General features: G+C 48.6%; 1 protein-coding gene across 19 annotated transcripts in view; it reads right to left on the reverse strand.

Annotated features, from left to right (window-relative positions):
• MAPT (microtubule associated protein tau) overlaps nucleotides 1-15,088 on the reverse strand; it is a 52,622-nt gene that overhangs the window by 12,963 nt on the left and 24,571 nt on the right. For 11 of the 19 annotated variants that reach the window (XM_054224288.1, XM_054224284.1, XM_054224289.1 and 8 more), the window contains exons 3-11: nucleotides 14,759-14,845; nucleotides 13,300-13,386; nucleotides 11,580-11,645; nucleotides 7,659-8,570; nucleotides 5,068-5,123; nucleotides 3,689-3,868; nucleotides 2,421-2,553; nucleotides 1,754-1,804; nucleotides 1,032-1,297 (exon numbers count right to left, since the gene is read on the reverse strand). In XM_054224288.1, coding sequence (XP_054080263.1) covers nucleotides 1,032-1,297; nucleotides 1,754-1,804; nucleotides 2,421-2,553; nucleotides 3,689-3,868; nucleotides 5,068-5,123; nucleotides 7,659-8,570; nucleotides 11,580-11,645; nucleotides 13,300-13,386; nucleotides 14,759-14,845 — 1,838 coding nt within the window. The remainder of the gene's footprint in view (nucleotides 1-1,031; nucleotides 1,298-1,753; nucleotides 1,805-2,420; nucleotides 2,554-3,688; nucleotides 3,869-5,067; nucleotides 5,124-7,658; nucleotides 8,571-11,579; nucleotides 11,646-13,299; nucleotides 13,387-14,758; nucleotides 14,846-15,088) is intronic. The other 8 variants (XM_054224296.1, XM_054224293.1, XM_054224292.1 and 5 more) reach the window with 5 other exon arrangements.

Consider the following 15,088-nt stretch of genomic DNA (forward strand, 5'->3'; position numbering starts at 1 on the left):
CGGTGTTCACCCCCCGGGGCAGGCGAGCACAAGCACACGAGGACTCCTGACTGCACCAGCCATCAGACGTGCAGTTCTGCCATTTAACATCTGTATAAGGGCCACCAGACCATCACCAGTCAGAGCCCATCACCATGGGCTTTCACGTCTCCACCCATGCAGCAAGGAGGATTTTATAAAAGCCTCGGGACACAGCCACACAGTGCAATGGAGCAGTGCAGAGAGGCTCGGATGGGTGCTGAGCAGCCAACACCACAGCTGGAGCCGTGCAACCGCACACTGCTGCTCTCGGGGCTGCGCGGACGAATTAGCTCACACCACTCCCTCACCCAAACCCTCCCCTCTGCTGGGCTTGCAAAATTTAGCACAGGACCCTGGTTCCCAAGCACTTGGGAGCACGGAGTTCACTCTGCTGCTCATGAAACTGCCTCTCTGGGAGTGAGAAGTACCAGTGGTTGAAATAGTGCCACCAGCTCTGGCCATGCCACACTGCATCATGTAGCAAGACAGCGCCTGATGGCAAAACACAATCCAAAACCTTGCCAACAGAGTTGGATCCAAAACCACAATGTTCTGAAAAAATGGGACCCTCACAGGGAGGAGACCATCCTGTCTGCTCGCTAATGAAGACATGGAGGCAGCTGCTCCAGATCACACAGTATAGGATTCAGAAACACAACCCTGATCTTGCGACTCTTCAGGGCTGCAGGTCACAATCTGCTCTCCCTAACTGGACACCAGGAGGGAATGTCATTCCCCTGGCAGCCAGTCCATACACTGACGTGCCACTCCATGAAAGCCACATCACAAGCTCTCTGCAGTCCTCTCTGTGGGACAGCTCTACTGCACTAAGCCAGGCAAGCAATTTCAGGACAAGCACCCAACCCAATCAGCCCAAAAAACTCCAAAATCAGCATCAGGCTGGAGATCAGCTGAAGCATGGCTGCTCACTCTGACCCCAGCTCGGCTGCTCTCCCTTCCCAGATGCTGTCCCTACAGACAGCCCCCTGGAAAGCAGAGCCCACATTTACCTTGCCACCTCCGGGCTGGTGCTTCAGGTTTTCAGTTGAGCCAATTTTGGACTTCACATTTTTCAGATCAGGCATGGGTGCGGCTGACGGCTGGATGCGGCTCTTGGCAGACGCAGGAGATTTCGGTGGTGTGCGAACCACTGCCACCTTCTTGGGCTCCCTGGCTGGTGGGGTGGGCAGAGAGGGAGTGCGGGAACGGCTGCCTGGAGTCCCGGGGGAGCCGGGACTGCTGTAACCGCTTCTGTCTCCAGACTTTGGCTGCTCACCTGAAGTTTGCAGAGGGATGCAAGCACAGGATAAGCAATCTGGGTATGCAATCCCTTCCCCACTCACTGCCTTCCTCTATGGGGCTGATCTGTCTGGTCCCAGGGCCCATCCACTGCTCCTAGTGAAGACCATCAGCAGGGGAGAGATGGCTGCACTTTTTTCTACTTCATTTTGAAGTGAAAACTGTGATTAAAGGCATTTTTCTAGTATCTCAGAAGGAAGATGGTCTTCATTGTCTGGACTAATGGTAAGACTCCCCACCCAAGTGTGACATTAGCACGCACGACAAACTACAGACAAAAGACGCTCAAACAAAACTACTTTTCTATTAGAAATTTGGAAGCATTTTTACAAAATTATTTTATGCAATTAAATAAGGCTGATCACTGAGCAGTTTAGAAGCGTCCCCAGCCTGAAAAGAAATGGATGAAGAAAAGAAAACCCTTATACATCACCTTTCTCAGACTTTGCTGCTGCAGGAGGTGCTTTTTTCTGCTCCTTTCTGCCTGTTTAATGAATGAGAAAGATGCTTAAACATAATAAAGCTGGAAATTTAATTGATTTAAGATTTTATGCAGCTCTGGTTAAGTATAAAATAGATATATATCCAGTGAAATGCACCGTTTTAATGGAAATTTACAATGCCTGATGCTTTCTGGTGTTTTCTTCTCTGAAAATAATGGGCTAATCTCCATTCCTGCAATCGAAGAATAGATCCTCTTGCCTCTGGTCTTTGTGAAATATTGTCAAAAGGAATAGATGGATTAAAAAAATGAAGCTGCCTAGATCTTCCAAATTGGAGGAAATTCCAAAGGGATAAAGCAAGTGCCCTCTTCTACACACTGGCAACTGTATGAACGGAGCAGATAAAGCAGCATCCAGAAGGGCTCATTTCAGAAGAATCGTCCCCAGCTCTGCACCCACAGTCCCGTGACAAGGCTGAGCAGCCCCCAACCTGCTGGCCATGCTCTTGCTGTGAATGACCCCAGCCTGCACTGAGGCAAATTTGTTCACTACCTCAAAACAATTTCGTAGAGAACCAGGGAGCACCACCAAAGCAGAGCCTCTATAGTCAGAGACAGCAGGGGAGGGCAGCAGCACGCCGCTCTCGCCATCACCTACCGGAGCTGGGAGGTGTCTTGGGGGCCGTGGGTGTCTTTGCTGGGATGCGCGTGGCATTGGTTGAGTTCCTCTGAGCCTGCCCGGCTGCAGATCGCGGCGTGGCCGTCTTCGTGCCACCTCTCATCTCCGGGCCCTGGGGACGCAAGGGGGAAAGGCTGATGCAGGGGGAATCTGCCTGGTGATGGGCCATCACACCTCATGGATCAGAGCACGAGACCCTCCTGCTTCCGACCTTAACAGCCCACAGGAGCTCCCACAGGCTTCCCCTCACGCAGGCAAATCCGCGATGTGCCTGTTCACACCCCATTTCCCATCCTTTGTCTGTTCTCCAAATTCCATCTTGTTTCCCCTGTCCTGGTAAGATTTTGTACAGAAGATAAATAAATCCATGGACTAGACCAGAGGCTCCATTCAGGAGTACAGTGCCAGACTCCAAACACAAAGAAGCACCTCCTTTATCCCCACCTGTAATACACTCCTGTAACACGTACACAATCTGTAATGGCGTGTAAACAGCAATATGCTATTTATTGTCTTCTGATCCTGCAGAAAAACCTCCCCGGATCTATAAACTAACACATCCTCTTTCTGATGAGTTTCTAATGCTGGTCCGTGTACAAATGCTCACGAAAAACACGCAAGTGACAATTTCCATGCTAACTGGTCCCAAGGCAGCAGGGAACCAGAGCAGAGCCATAGCAATCCCTATTGCAGTAAAACTGTATCCCATTGTCTGCAACCTGCAATCTCTGCTCTTCCCCTCACCATGGGTGTATTTGTATGACTAAACACCATAAAGGGAAACTCCAAGCTACTTTTTACATTGCAGAATAACCACGGATGTGCGTGCATTTCCTATTCTCTGTGTAGCACCTGGCAGATCTGGCTCTTGCACGTTTCAAATACATCTGTTGTTTACAGCCAACGCATCCATAAAACACAGCATAAAGCTGCAAAACAAAGAAGAGCATAAAGAGACCGGGAAACGCCTCAGAGAGACCAGGTAGCACCCGGCAGCAATGAGCTATTTTTGCTGTATCGCAGCGCAAGGCGCCTACATGCTGGTGAGATGGACCCAGCTGCTTCAAACACCAAAACTGGAGCCAAGTCTGGCTACGGCCACTGAAAGGTGAAGGGGAAGCATCTCCCACCCTCTCCACTGAACGGGACACGGAGAAGCTGCCCAGCCAAGCACTGCCAGACCTGTCAGGAATGCTTTAAGGTATTCCCCAAGGCAGCCTTGCCTCTCTCACATCCCATTTCCTTACCTTGGCTTTCATTTCTTGCGTTCCTGAACTGGCAGGTCGGGATGTGACAGAAGAGACTCGTTTAGAGGTGGAAGCAGGGCTGGAGGGTGTTTTCGAAGGGGTTGTGCTAGAGGAGGTGTGTCGCTGGGGGGGGATGGAGGGTCTAGCGCCTGGGGGTTTGGCAGTGGAAGGTGAGGATTTCTTAAACATGGAAAAAAAATAAAATTGTAACAAAAAAAATCAGTATGGATGGGAAACAAAAGGGGATCACTAACATGAACTAGGATTAGAAGGTGCAATATCAAACTGGGTGTGGGACAGGCGATGGCTGGTCCTGCCTTCTCCCTGCAGCACAGAGCTGGGCAAGAGCTGCGGGGCCCGGGGTCCCATGGCTGCACTGGCAGACGGGGGATATCTCAGCTCTTTATCTCCCACACAACTTAGCACCATGTGTCACCCCCATGACAGCCTGCCCTTGCCACTGCCCTCCACACCAGGGGCACGTTTTACCATTTGAACCGCTCTGTTTACTCCCAAACTCTCCATGTGCTCTGCCAGCAAAGACGCTGCAGGTACAGCACTATCAACACCAGGATTTCTGGGAGATGCAGATGACTGCTCCCAGATCCCCCAAACCCACCATATCTGCTTTATCAATAACAGATCATTGGTTTTTATCCAGACTATTCCTTGGAATCTTGTCAAATGTCTAGCCTGATACAACCCTCCAAACCTCCCTAGAGAAAGACCCAATTTCACATTGTTTGAATATACGTTTTCTCATCTTTAATTCTTCACCAACTGAATTGCCCATCAGCTTGTCCATTACCTCACCCAGGTACTAGCCAGGGTAATGGCCAGCTGAGCTAAACCTTCTCCAAATCAGCAGTGTGACAGATACCTTTAAACTTCTTTACTGAATTCACTCACTATTAAACTCTATTCCTTACCCAGAACACAGCATCTGCAAGGCCTAGATGATTTAATTTTTTTAATTACAGGTTTTGTTCTTTTCACTGTTACAGCGCTTGTCCCCAGTACAGCCCAATGCAGTTTTGAGTTTGCTTTCGCACTGGTTTGCCCCAGCAAAGCCAGCTGGCTGCTTTCCAGTCTCAGGCTGAGAAAATGATTAACCACCCACCCAATCCCACGAGCCACATGTTTGGTTTAGTTTTGGTTTGCTTCCTCGCCCTCAAAGATCACCACGGATTGCACCATCCAAACCGGGGTGAGGGAAGACAAAAATAAAAACGTTCTTGAAATATAGATGGAAGAATGGAAGGTAATGGCAAGGATTCCTAAGAGGCACAACTGCAGTCCAGGAGAGGAGGAGAGGGAGTTGGGAACATGCACAGCACTTAGTGGGCTGACGTTACCTCTGGTTTTGTTTTTTAGCTTACCTTCAGTTTCTTTTCCTCAGCTTCAGTCCCTTCCTTGTCTTTGCTGTCCATACGACCTGAGAAATGGAAACACACAGTTACACTTCTTGGGACTGGTCCGTAAACTCTAGGGAGATGACAACGCCTGCGCTACAGCAACATGCATGCCGGGTGGGTGTTCCATGTTCCTGCTCTCCTTTAAATTAAATCCTACTCTTAGAAATATTACAAAGTCACCCATTTCTTGCAGAAATACTTCCACGTCGTAACTTTCTGACTTAACAGATTATCCTGTGCATAGGCAACAGCGCATTAGTCACCACTGGAGCATCAGACACACGCAACAAGGTCTGTATGAGACCATTTTGCCCAGATTTACACTCAGTTCCAGTAGCATCTGTTCAGTTCAGGACAGAACAGTTCTCTTGAATCCTAAACATCAATCTCCCTCTCTAAAACACCCATGGGTTCTACCAACCATATATGTAAAGATTAAAATTGAAGGATGCCCCGATCCTAGGAGCACCAGGTTGCCCACGATCTCATTTAAAGTTGTTGTTCAGTGCATCAACTTTGCAAAGCATTTTTATACCTGGCTGTTGTTGCTTCCCATCTCTCCTGACACGCTGCTTTCAGCCTCCCCAGCAGAGCGCCTTCCATCTGGGTCAGACCCTGCAGGGTCTTAAAGTTTTAGCTGTTGTCCTACTTGATTCGTATGGAGCACAGAGCGACTGACAATATTTCAGTGTTTTGTCCCATTAGTCTACAAGCACAACAGACTGCAGTATTGCTAATTAGGAGATTAGAAACAGGGAGGAAGTAATGTTTGTATTATAAGGCAGTCATAACAAAGCCCCTTTTCCCAGTCTTCAGCTAATTCCTCCCTAATCTGGGAGGAAAAGCTGCTGGTATTCTCCCCAGTGTTTTGGAAACTTGCCCTGGGGGGGTCAGCCCTTTCCCAGTGACATGAAGAATGTTGTTAATCCGGCACTGAGGACCCTGACCCATCCCAGCAGCCACCCCCAGAGCTGCCGGATGCACTACCCTTCCCAAATTCAGTTAAACTACAGACTGGAGCAAGGCTGGAGCTGAACAGCCAGAAAGTATCTCTGTCTTTGAAGGAAAAGACCATTAAATAATTAAAGAAATTCCTCCTATTGGGTCAGAAACTGGTTGACTCTGGGCAATGCATCCCCAGACGGCCATCATTTTCAGGCTCCGATGCTAGCAACAGAAAGCCATGCCAATGCCCTGCAGCACATGTGCAAAGCTTCCCGCTGGTTATTAGGTAGTGAAAAAATGAGAAATATGTTATGAGCTTTAGCTCCAATGGAAAAAGCTACATCAACAATTTCTTCATGAACCCCACGCAGCAAAGAGCGCACTTCTCTCTGCCGCAAACCAGAGGGGCAGTGAGCGGGATGTCCAGGCTAATGGAAGCAGCCAAGCCAGCTTTTGGCATGCGGTGCTGAGGTGAAAGGCAGAGCTTCCCCCAGGACAGGCCCTGGACAACTGGAGATGAGGTACAACACCGTAAGACACCACTGGGTTTTAATGTGTGTCCTGCTGCCCCAGCTTATTAACACAACTCACTGCAAAACCTGCATTTGGCCACTGAGCCAAATGACATCCCTCTGACATCCCTAGTGACATCCCTCTGACCCCCAGGAAAGGTGGAAAATAACTCTTGGAGAAAGAAAAAGTGTAAGAGCTGCTCTGCTGGCAGGGATGCTAAGACTGAGATTGTTGCACAAACACAGTGGCTGCGGGGTCTGCCTGCCCGTCCAGCCCAGCCCGGAGACACACATGCTGTTAGATGTGCCCAAGAACCAGCCCTCCACACACACCGGCAGCTCCCACAAAACACCCCAAATACAGCCATTGTGTTGCACCACGCAGGGACACGCTGTCCAGAACTGGGATCGGAGAAGGATGCTTTGTAAGAGCATCGGACGTGCCCTGTAGTGAGGAAAGGTCCAGCCAGCTGCAGACCTTGCCTCCCACAGCAGCCAGTAGTGGTTATTTAAGGGAAAAGTACAAGAAACAAGACCAGTGTAGGGCCTTTTCCATGGTTAGACCTGCCATCTCACTTGCCTTTTTCCTCCCTCTTTAGGAAAGCCAATACAAAGAGTTAGTGGACCGGACAGTGGACACATGCAAACTGGATGGCATGTGTCTCGCTGGAACAAGCCGCAGCGTGCGCCGGGTTAGCCCCACTCCAACATGCCAGAAAAACATCCATCGGGTCTTCATCTTCTCCGGGAAGGTGCCAGGTGCGAGTTAAGGTCCCCAACCCCACAGATCCAAGAAAATCAAAACAAAAACAGGTCAACAAAGCATAATCTGGGACACGCCAGCACCATGCAAGGGACGCAAAACTGAAGCGTAAGGGTCTGGCAAGTACGCCAGGACATCCAGGATTAAACTAAAGAGGGAAGGAGGGGAGGAAGAAGCAGCGGCGTTTTGTAGATCAGTTCACAGCAAAGGTCCAGGCCATTTCCCAAGCAGCAGGATTCAAGAGGTGGCAGCAAGCTGAAATACTTGTGCAGGCAGCCTTGTCGTGAGCAAGCCACCGGCAATGTCAGCTCAGGGCAGGCAAACGTTGCACACACCTTTTAGGAGAGGGACGCGACTGACAGCTTTATCTGCAACCTGGGCACCAGGTTTCTTCTTGGGCGTCCAGCGTTCTCCTGTATCTGGCACAGCCTCTTCCAAAGGAGCATCTTTGTCTTTCACATGATCTTTTAACTCAAAAGGAAGTTTGGCTGTTTCTGGTAAGGGTCCAGAATCTTCTCCCTCCTCAGGCTCAACTTCTTTTTGGGAGATTTCAGAAGGCTCTGATGGGGTGACATCTGTGTCTTCTTCCCCCTTTGATGGCTGTCTCTTCTCCTCTTGGTCCTCCCCTACCTTATGAGATTCAGTTTCCACAAGAAGTGTCTCTCTTGGTATGTCTCTGAGGACATCTTTGGACTTGTTTTCTTCAGAGGCATATTCTTTAAGAGCTTCCTTGTCTGCTGCTGGACACAAGCCCATTTCAGGCCTTGGTGAAATATGCTGTCCCACCAGGGAATGAAAATACTGTTCAGAAGTTTCGTCAATATCACGGTCCTCATCTCTTTCCCGTCCACTGGCATCTTCTTTTAATGGGGCTCTGGTGTACAAAGGAGATGGCCCATCTTTAATATGGGAGTCATCTGTGCCACCTGGTCTTGCCAACCCCTCAGTGCGCACATCATGACCTAGCTCTGCTCCCAGCGCCAGATCCACACCAATGCCTTCTCTGCCTCGCTGATCCCACAACTCATTGTTGTCTTCAGATGCTCTGGAGTCTTGGTACATATCCAGGGGTATTGGGATGGTGACCTCGATTCTGGTGGGAGCTGCTGTTGTGGCCTTCATTTCATGTGACAGAAGAGGCTGCTGGAGAACCCCAGCTACCTGCTTTGTGGGCTGGCTTTCTCTTTTTGTTGTGTCTCCCACATGTTCCTGAGGGCCAGGTTGTAGCTTTGGAGAGCATGACTCCCCTGGAGTTGAAGACGCAAGGTCCGAAGCACGGGCAAACAATTAGCACAGGCATATCAAATAAGCAGTCAGACAATGTAATGCTGAAGAGGGATTAAGGATTTCGACTATCTAGAGGAAAAAAGGAAGTCCCACACTGCCCCACTGAACAGACAACTCACTTCTACAGTGGCTTTTGCCTTTAAAGAAACTCTGATCCCCATGGGAATCAGGAACAGTGACAGCCACAGCGCCTGGGAGAACAGACTCCTCCCTGGACCTGGTCTCGGGGGTGACTGGGGTATCCCAGGCTTGTGCCATAAAGGCCAAGATCAGCCACATCCGCACTTTATGAGCTGGTTTAGCTAGAGAGGGTTCCAGAAGCCAAAAACACACCCATTTTCTAATCTACCACCACCACTGGACCATCAGTTTGCTGGTCAGTGACCACCCCTTCTTGCCTCAAGGGCCTCAATAAAACAGGCCAGACACCCTTCCCTCTCTCACGGGCTTACAAAATCCTTCAAGCCCTCTCCTCCCTGGCAGGAGATGTTCATGCTGACATGGCATCAGTTACATACCCCCCAGAGCTCAAACCAGCTCTGCTTTGTTCTCCAGAACGTTTCTATTGCTAATGAGCTTGGGGAAGAGCACTCCTGTCTCTCCTCTCTTACCGCTGTGTATTTCAACAGCCAGTGCAGCAGACAGCCTCAGTGGAAAGGAGACTGTAAGTAAAAAATGTGGCTGTAGCCACAGGGCCACAGCAATTTTGGACTGTGCACCCACTCAGGCTAATTAGAGCTCCAGCACTGCTGCCACTATTTGGGCAGAGTAGAAAGTGTGACATTTAAAACCCAAAACTTAAGGTCACAGAGACACAGATCTCTTTTTTTTTTTTTTTTGGTAAAAGAGAGAATTATGTTCTATCGCTGATCTCATGCATGACACAGACCTTTACAATTTCACCCAACAATTGCTGCATTAAGCCATATATTCTGGTTGAGCTGGAGCTTTTCTGTTAGAAAATCACTCAACTGAAGCAAAGATGCACTGAGCAATGGAGAATTCACCCTGAATATAGGTAAATTGCTCTAAAGTCAACTGCCCTAGTAAGAAGGCCCATCTTATATTACAAATTTGTCCAGCTTCAAATACTCTATGGTCTTTTTGAGCACTGATGGGGTAAACTAAAGAGCCTAGATCAGAGCACTTCAGTACTGAGATTTCAATTGTTGCTTTGTTGGATTAACAAACAAGATCAAAACAAGAAAAGAAGAAGTCAAGACTGACTCGGTCTTTTATCAATGTTCTCCCCGTTTGAGCCATAATGGTTCAGTGAAAATACCACACAAAGACCTCGGAAATTGTGGTTTAAGAGAAATCCTAAGTTGGCACCTACTGGAAGGTAGTATTTGAAATGTGGCACCAAGAAACACCTTTTATAACCACAGGAATTTGAAGGGTGTTTATGCAGTAGCCAGCAGACCGTCCTGGCTCATTTCTTCAGCAAATGACCAATACTACCATTAACGACGCCAGTGCAGAGGCGTGGACAGTCAGTTCATTAGCTGTACTTCCATACTGCCAGACCTGTCAGCGGTTCCGAGGCAAACGTGCTGCACAAGGTCAGGAGCTGGGAGAATGCCAGCAGAGCAAAAACTGTGAATCAGAAGATGCTTCGCCACCTGAGACTCCAAAGGCATTTTAACATGTTCCATCTTCACTGCAAAGATCACCTTTTCAAATCCCACAACATGAAAAACGAAGGCAGCCAAGACTGTGTGTGTGTACTGATAATAACGTTTTCCTCCCAATCAAAGAGAACCATTAAAAGGAAGCAGTGCATTATTACAAGTCCACTTTCACAGAAGTAACAATTTACATAAGAAACTAGAAATGTCACGTATAGGTTATATCAGAGCTCCAGTTCTGATCCCAGGACAGTACAGACAGGTCTTATTAAAAATCTGGTGAGAAATAGCAGCTAGAACCAGACTGAACAGGGCACACAGAAAAGAGAACTTCACCCCCCTCCTGCTGACAGTCTTGATTTCTTTTTTGTAGTGACGCTGCTATTTTGCTAGTCCAAGAGCCACTGGACAGGCAAGGAAAGGTTTTATTTTAATAGTAGGGAGCAGACTGCACAAAACTGTGTTGATCTGTGTGTGGAAAGCAAAGACAAGCTGAATTCTGCCCTGAGCCAAGAGGCAAAGATCTGTTTACTTCTTTAAAAGACATGGATGTCTGTAAATGCAGTAATGCAGCCATGAGGAGGAAAGATGCTGGCCAAGCAGATAGAGGAATTTTTTGTCTACTGCACAGAAAACTGCCTTACAAAATGGGGTTTAACGAAGATTTTCACCAGCACACCAAATTAGCACTACGGTGTATTAGTGTTAGCAAGACAGCTGTATCAAAGGGAGTTTGAACTCATACATCTGCCCCACTGGGGACAGAATTAAGCCAGCACTGTGTGCTTTGCGAAAATCCTGTCCTGAAGTTTTCAGTCAAGTCTGAACTAAGCGGAATCAAGAGAGGCCTTCCAGAGAGCCATGAGAAAAAAAGACCCTTAATGTTAAAGTCAGGGCATCAGTGAGTAGGTTTGAGACATGTTTCAAGTTAGAAGAGGCATAGTATTAGAGAAACAATTCACTTCCTTCATGTGCGACATGCAGGACCCAAAACCGGCTCAGTTCAATGCTGACCAGTTCCTCCTGGCTAACTGCGCCATCCCAGCTCTATTTACTACCTTTTCTAGCCTGAAGGATGCCCTGTTTTGCAACTGGACAAACAAGCACCTGGGCTTCAGCAATCTGAGAGCAAAATTTGGTGCATGAAAAGCTGCAGCTCCCTGAAATGAGTATGTTGGAACATTCAAAGCATGTATGGCCCTCCCCTGTTAGGAACAGGGAGAACTGCACAACTGCTCGTACAGTGCAGAGCATTTGCATTACAGAAGACAATTCCCAGTAGCAACCAGCCACACGTGTGGGCAGCAATAACTGGACCCCGGCGACAGATGATTCACTAACCTTGAGGGACATCTCCTGCAGCATGGTCCTCCAGGTTGGGGGTGGCTCCTACGCCCGCTTCTTCAGCTGGTCCCAGTTCAGAGAAAGAATGTGAAAAACATGATCAAAACGAGAGTTAAGTTTAAGCGTGTGCCTGGAGAGTTTATTTACCTCCCTGCTGATTCTGCCCATCAGCACTGTATTATGAGCACGGCAGCATCGGAAAGGAAACCAACCCATGCCGACGATGGATCTAGCTAGATTTATTCAGCTTGTGCTGTACCAAACTGGAGAAGTGTTTCACCAACTCGCACATCCTGGGTGGCAGGTTAGTACAAGCTCCCTCAGGCAGAGAGGTGCAGTAAAAACACTGTTCAAACAAAGTTCCCTGTTAGGGAGCAGGGAAACTTGTGGATTTATATCCCCTCTTCTACCCCCACCTAGCGTTTACATTGCCGGCAGCAGTCACATGAATGTCTCTTACCTGAGCCCTACCTTCTTGGTGTCTACTAGCTTACTGTACTGAACTCTGCCGAGGCTATGTGACGCCTGTAAATCCAAGTCTGATATACATCTGACACTTCAGGAATACTGGTACATTAGAGAAGCACAATTTTCTTCACAGGAGCGATGGTTTGTCTCTATCACAATTTTTTGAATTTATTATAGGACTACTTTCAAACAGGGTTAATCAATTATATCTGTATGTCACAGTTCTACAGTCAAACTGGGACTTTCTCTGTTTTCCCCATCTTTTTTTCCAAAGAGTTCAGGAGACACTGCTTCTTCCTGGCTCCCTGGTACGGTCAGATCTTGAACCAGAGACTGCGCATTCTTGCTAGCAGACAAGCCACTCTGCGTTTCAGCCCAGGGCTCCACCAGCAGCCTGGGGACTGGATGCATGATAGACAATCTGGCTGCCCAAGGGAGTGTGCTAAGGGCTTGTTTCAGTGCTCGGGCATTGGCACAACCCCATTTCCACCCACTACCTTTCTCAGGTTCTGCCTGATGCTTCCAGGAAAAGTCAGTGGCTACCACACAGGGGCCACATACTCATTTTTCACAGACAGACCTGACTCTCCCAGGATCTCCTGCCCTCTTGTACACACAAAGCACTGCTGCAGCTCACTCCCTTCTTACTCTGCCTCTGAAAGACCCACATCCCTCACTGGAAAAACAGGTCCAGGTGCAGCGATTCCCCACAGAGCATTCAGGCTGAATTAGCCACTTCACTTCCTCTGCATTATCCTTAAAACACGCCGGCAGCCAAAGGACTGCTGCAGTGGCCTGGTTTTCACCTGCCGCTTCAAAGACAACCGCACAGGCTGGGCTGAGTGAGAGCTCCAGCGAGACAAGCAGCAAGGTCCTGCGGTGACCGCCTCTCCTCGCCAGCAAAGCGGGGCTGCTGGCAGAGGGGCAGAGATGACCGAGATCGACAGGAAAGCACTTAGCCTGGAGACAGGAGGCGAAGGCACCATTGAGACACCAGATAGAAAGACTGTCAGATGGGGAGGTGAGAAAGAGAAAAGAAAAGGCTGCCAAGTTTCCCCCAGGATGAGGAAGGCAAGAGGACAACTGTAAGTTAAGAATTATTTCTGCAGGCCGTGGAGAAGCAAGAAGCACGCATCAGGAGCAAAGCATGCCTGCAAGAAGTTTTGCAGTGTTATTTTAAAGCACTAACCAGTCCAGCTCTCTGCTTTGTCTGCATCAAGAGATGAAACTGCACCTTGGTCTCCCTCACCTGTGGTTCCTTCTGGGATCTCCCCGTGCTGTTCGACACCACCCTGATCCTCGTGGTCTCCTTCCTCCACTAAAGGTGCTGTGGCATCTGAAAAACAACGCAGCTTTCACATAGCCGTCGAGTGGCAAAACCCTGTGGAGGCCAGGACATGCCTGAAGAGTGTTTTGCTTAGAAAAGCACCCGACTCCCTTCTTTGAGCCAGTACTTGTGGAGGGAGACAACTGCAAATGACACAGCAAAGCCAGTATCGCAGGGACACCATGAGCTGCCCCCTCTGCCGCACAAACCACACATCTCCAGCGTACTCCTTACGCAGCTGGAGGCTTTACCATAAACACTGTCTGTCTCACTGTCTGAAAATGCACAGCTAAATATGGCCGCTGGTGCCTGATCTGCATGCACGGCAATGCCACCTGCATGGGGACCTCACTGGTCTGGAGCAGGAACGAAGAGCTCCCATCGGATACCTTCATAAACCATCCCAGCACCGTGACCCCGTCGCACTCTGGGCAGCTCTGAGACAGACAGATACCTGCTCCATCTCCCAGAGGGATGTCTGCTCGTCATGACAGTCCCAATCCAACTGGAAAGAGGGACAACATCCTCTTCTGCACCAGCCAGGTTTTACATATTGATTTATTGAGCCACACAGACAGGAACAGAGCCACTTCACAGATCAGTCGACCCACACCTCCAGCGGGACAGGGCTGGAACAGTCAGCATCTCTGTCCACCTTTCTTTTAGATTAATTTTGCAAACTAATGCCTTTACCCAAAGTCTCCAAGAGGCAGATACTTGGGATTAAAGCAGCCAGAGGAACACAGAAAGTGCAGTTAATTAAAGCGGTGAACAAGTCACTCAGATAACAATCTGGAGCAGCACAGACACGCCCCGAGTCCTACCAAAGGTGGCTTTTACATCAGCACAAAGTTTTGTTTTATGTATAGACTCTGCCCATCCCATCATTCCAGCATGAAATCATGCTGTAGTAAGGAACATATAAATACAGAGAGGGCAAAAAAAGAGCTATGAGGTACAGCTAAGTCTGAAAGGGAACACAGCGGCCAGCATGTGCTGTGAGTATTTTGGGGAAGCAGAGTGATGCAAACCTCTGGCCCTGGGAGCGCATAACACGGGATTGCTCCTGGCTGTGCTAACAGGAGCTCGCAGTCACTGTGTAAAAAGTCTTCAGGAAACAAATCGCAAGAACTTCCTGAACTATAATTAACGCTTCACCTTCTCTTGCCTTCCAACCCATTCTCCACCTTTAAAGCTCATTATCTCATTCTGCAGAGTGGCAAACATTGCCCGTGACGAGACTAATGAAGAGCATTTGTCCAAGAGTGCAGACACTCCTCCTGAGAAATCCCACCAGAACACCGCATAGCGAGTCTTTCAGCAAGGTTTACCACGACCCCATCCATCATGGTTTCAAAGCAGTAAGTCAAAGAGCTCCCACCTTCCGTAGTTGGGGTGCTCTTTGCGTCAGATGTTTCAGAAACAGGCTCATCCGATCCATCATCGACTGGTATCTGAAGGGGATAGCCTGGAAAACATTCAAATACTTATAACAAGTCCTTGGCTATGAATTATGGCCTGTGAGTTACAAACTCTGATTGCCCAGATCCACAGCAGCAAGAAACTGTTATTGGAGAGTATAAAACACCTGAACTAATAAGCAAGCAAAGCGTGAAAATGCCAACCAAAAGCACCAGTGTCATCACCAAAAAGAGCAAGCAAAAACCCATCAGCAAAAGAAAAGCCCAGTGAACTGGACAGCAAAGCACGG

This window comes from Rissa tridactyla, chromosome 19 (assembly GCF_028500815.1).
Source record: "Rissa tridactyla isolate bRisTri1 chromosome 19, bRisTri1.patW.cur.20221130, whole genome shotgun sequence".
In the NCBI taxonomy this organism is placed as follows: Eukaryota; Metazoa; Chordata; class Aves; order Charadriiformes; family Laridae; genus Rissa; species Rissa tridactyla.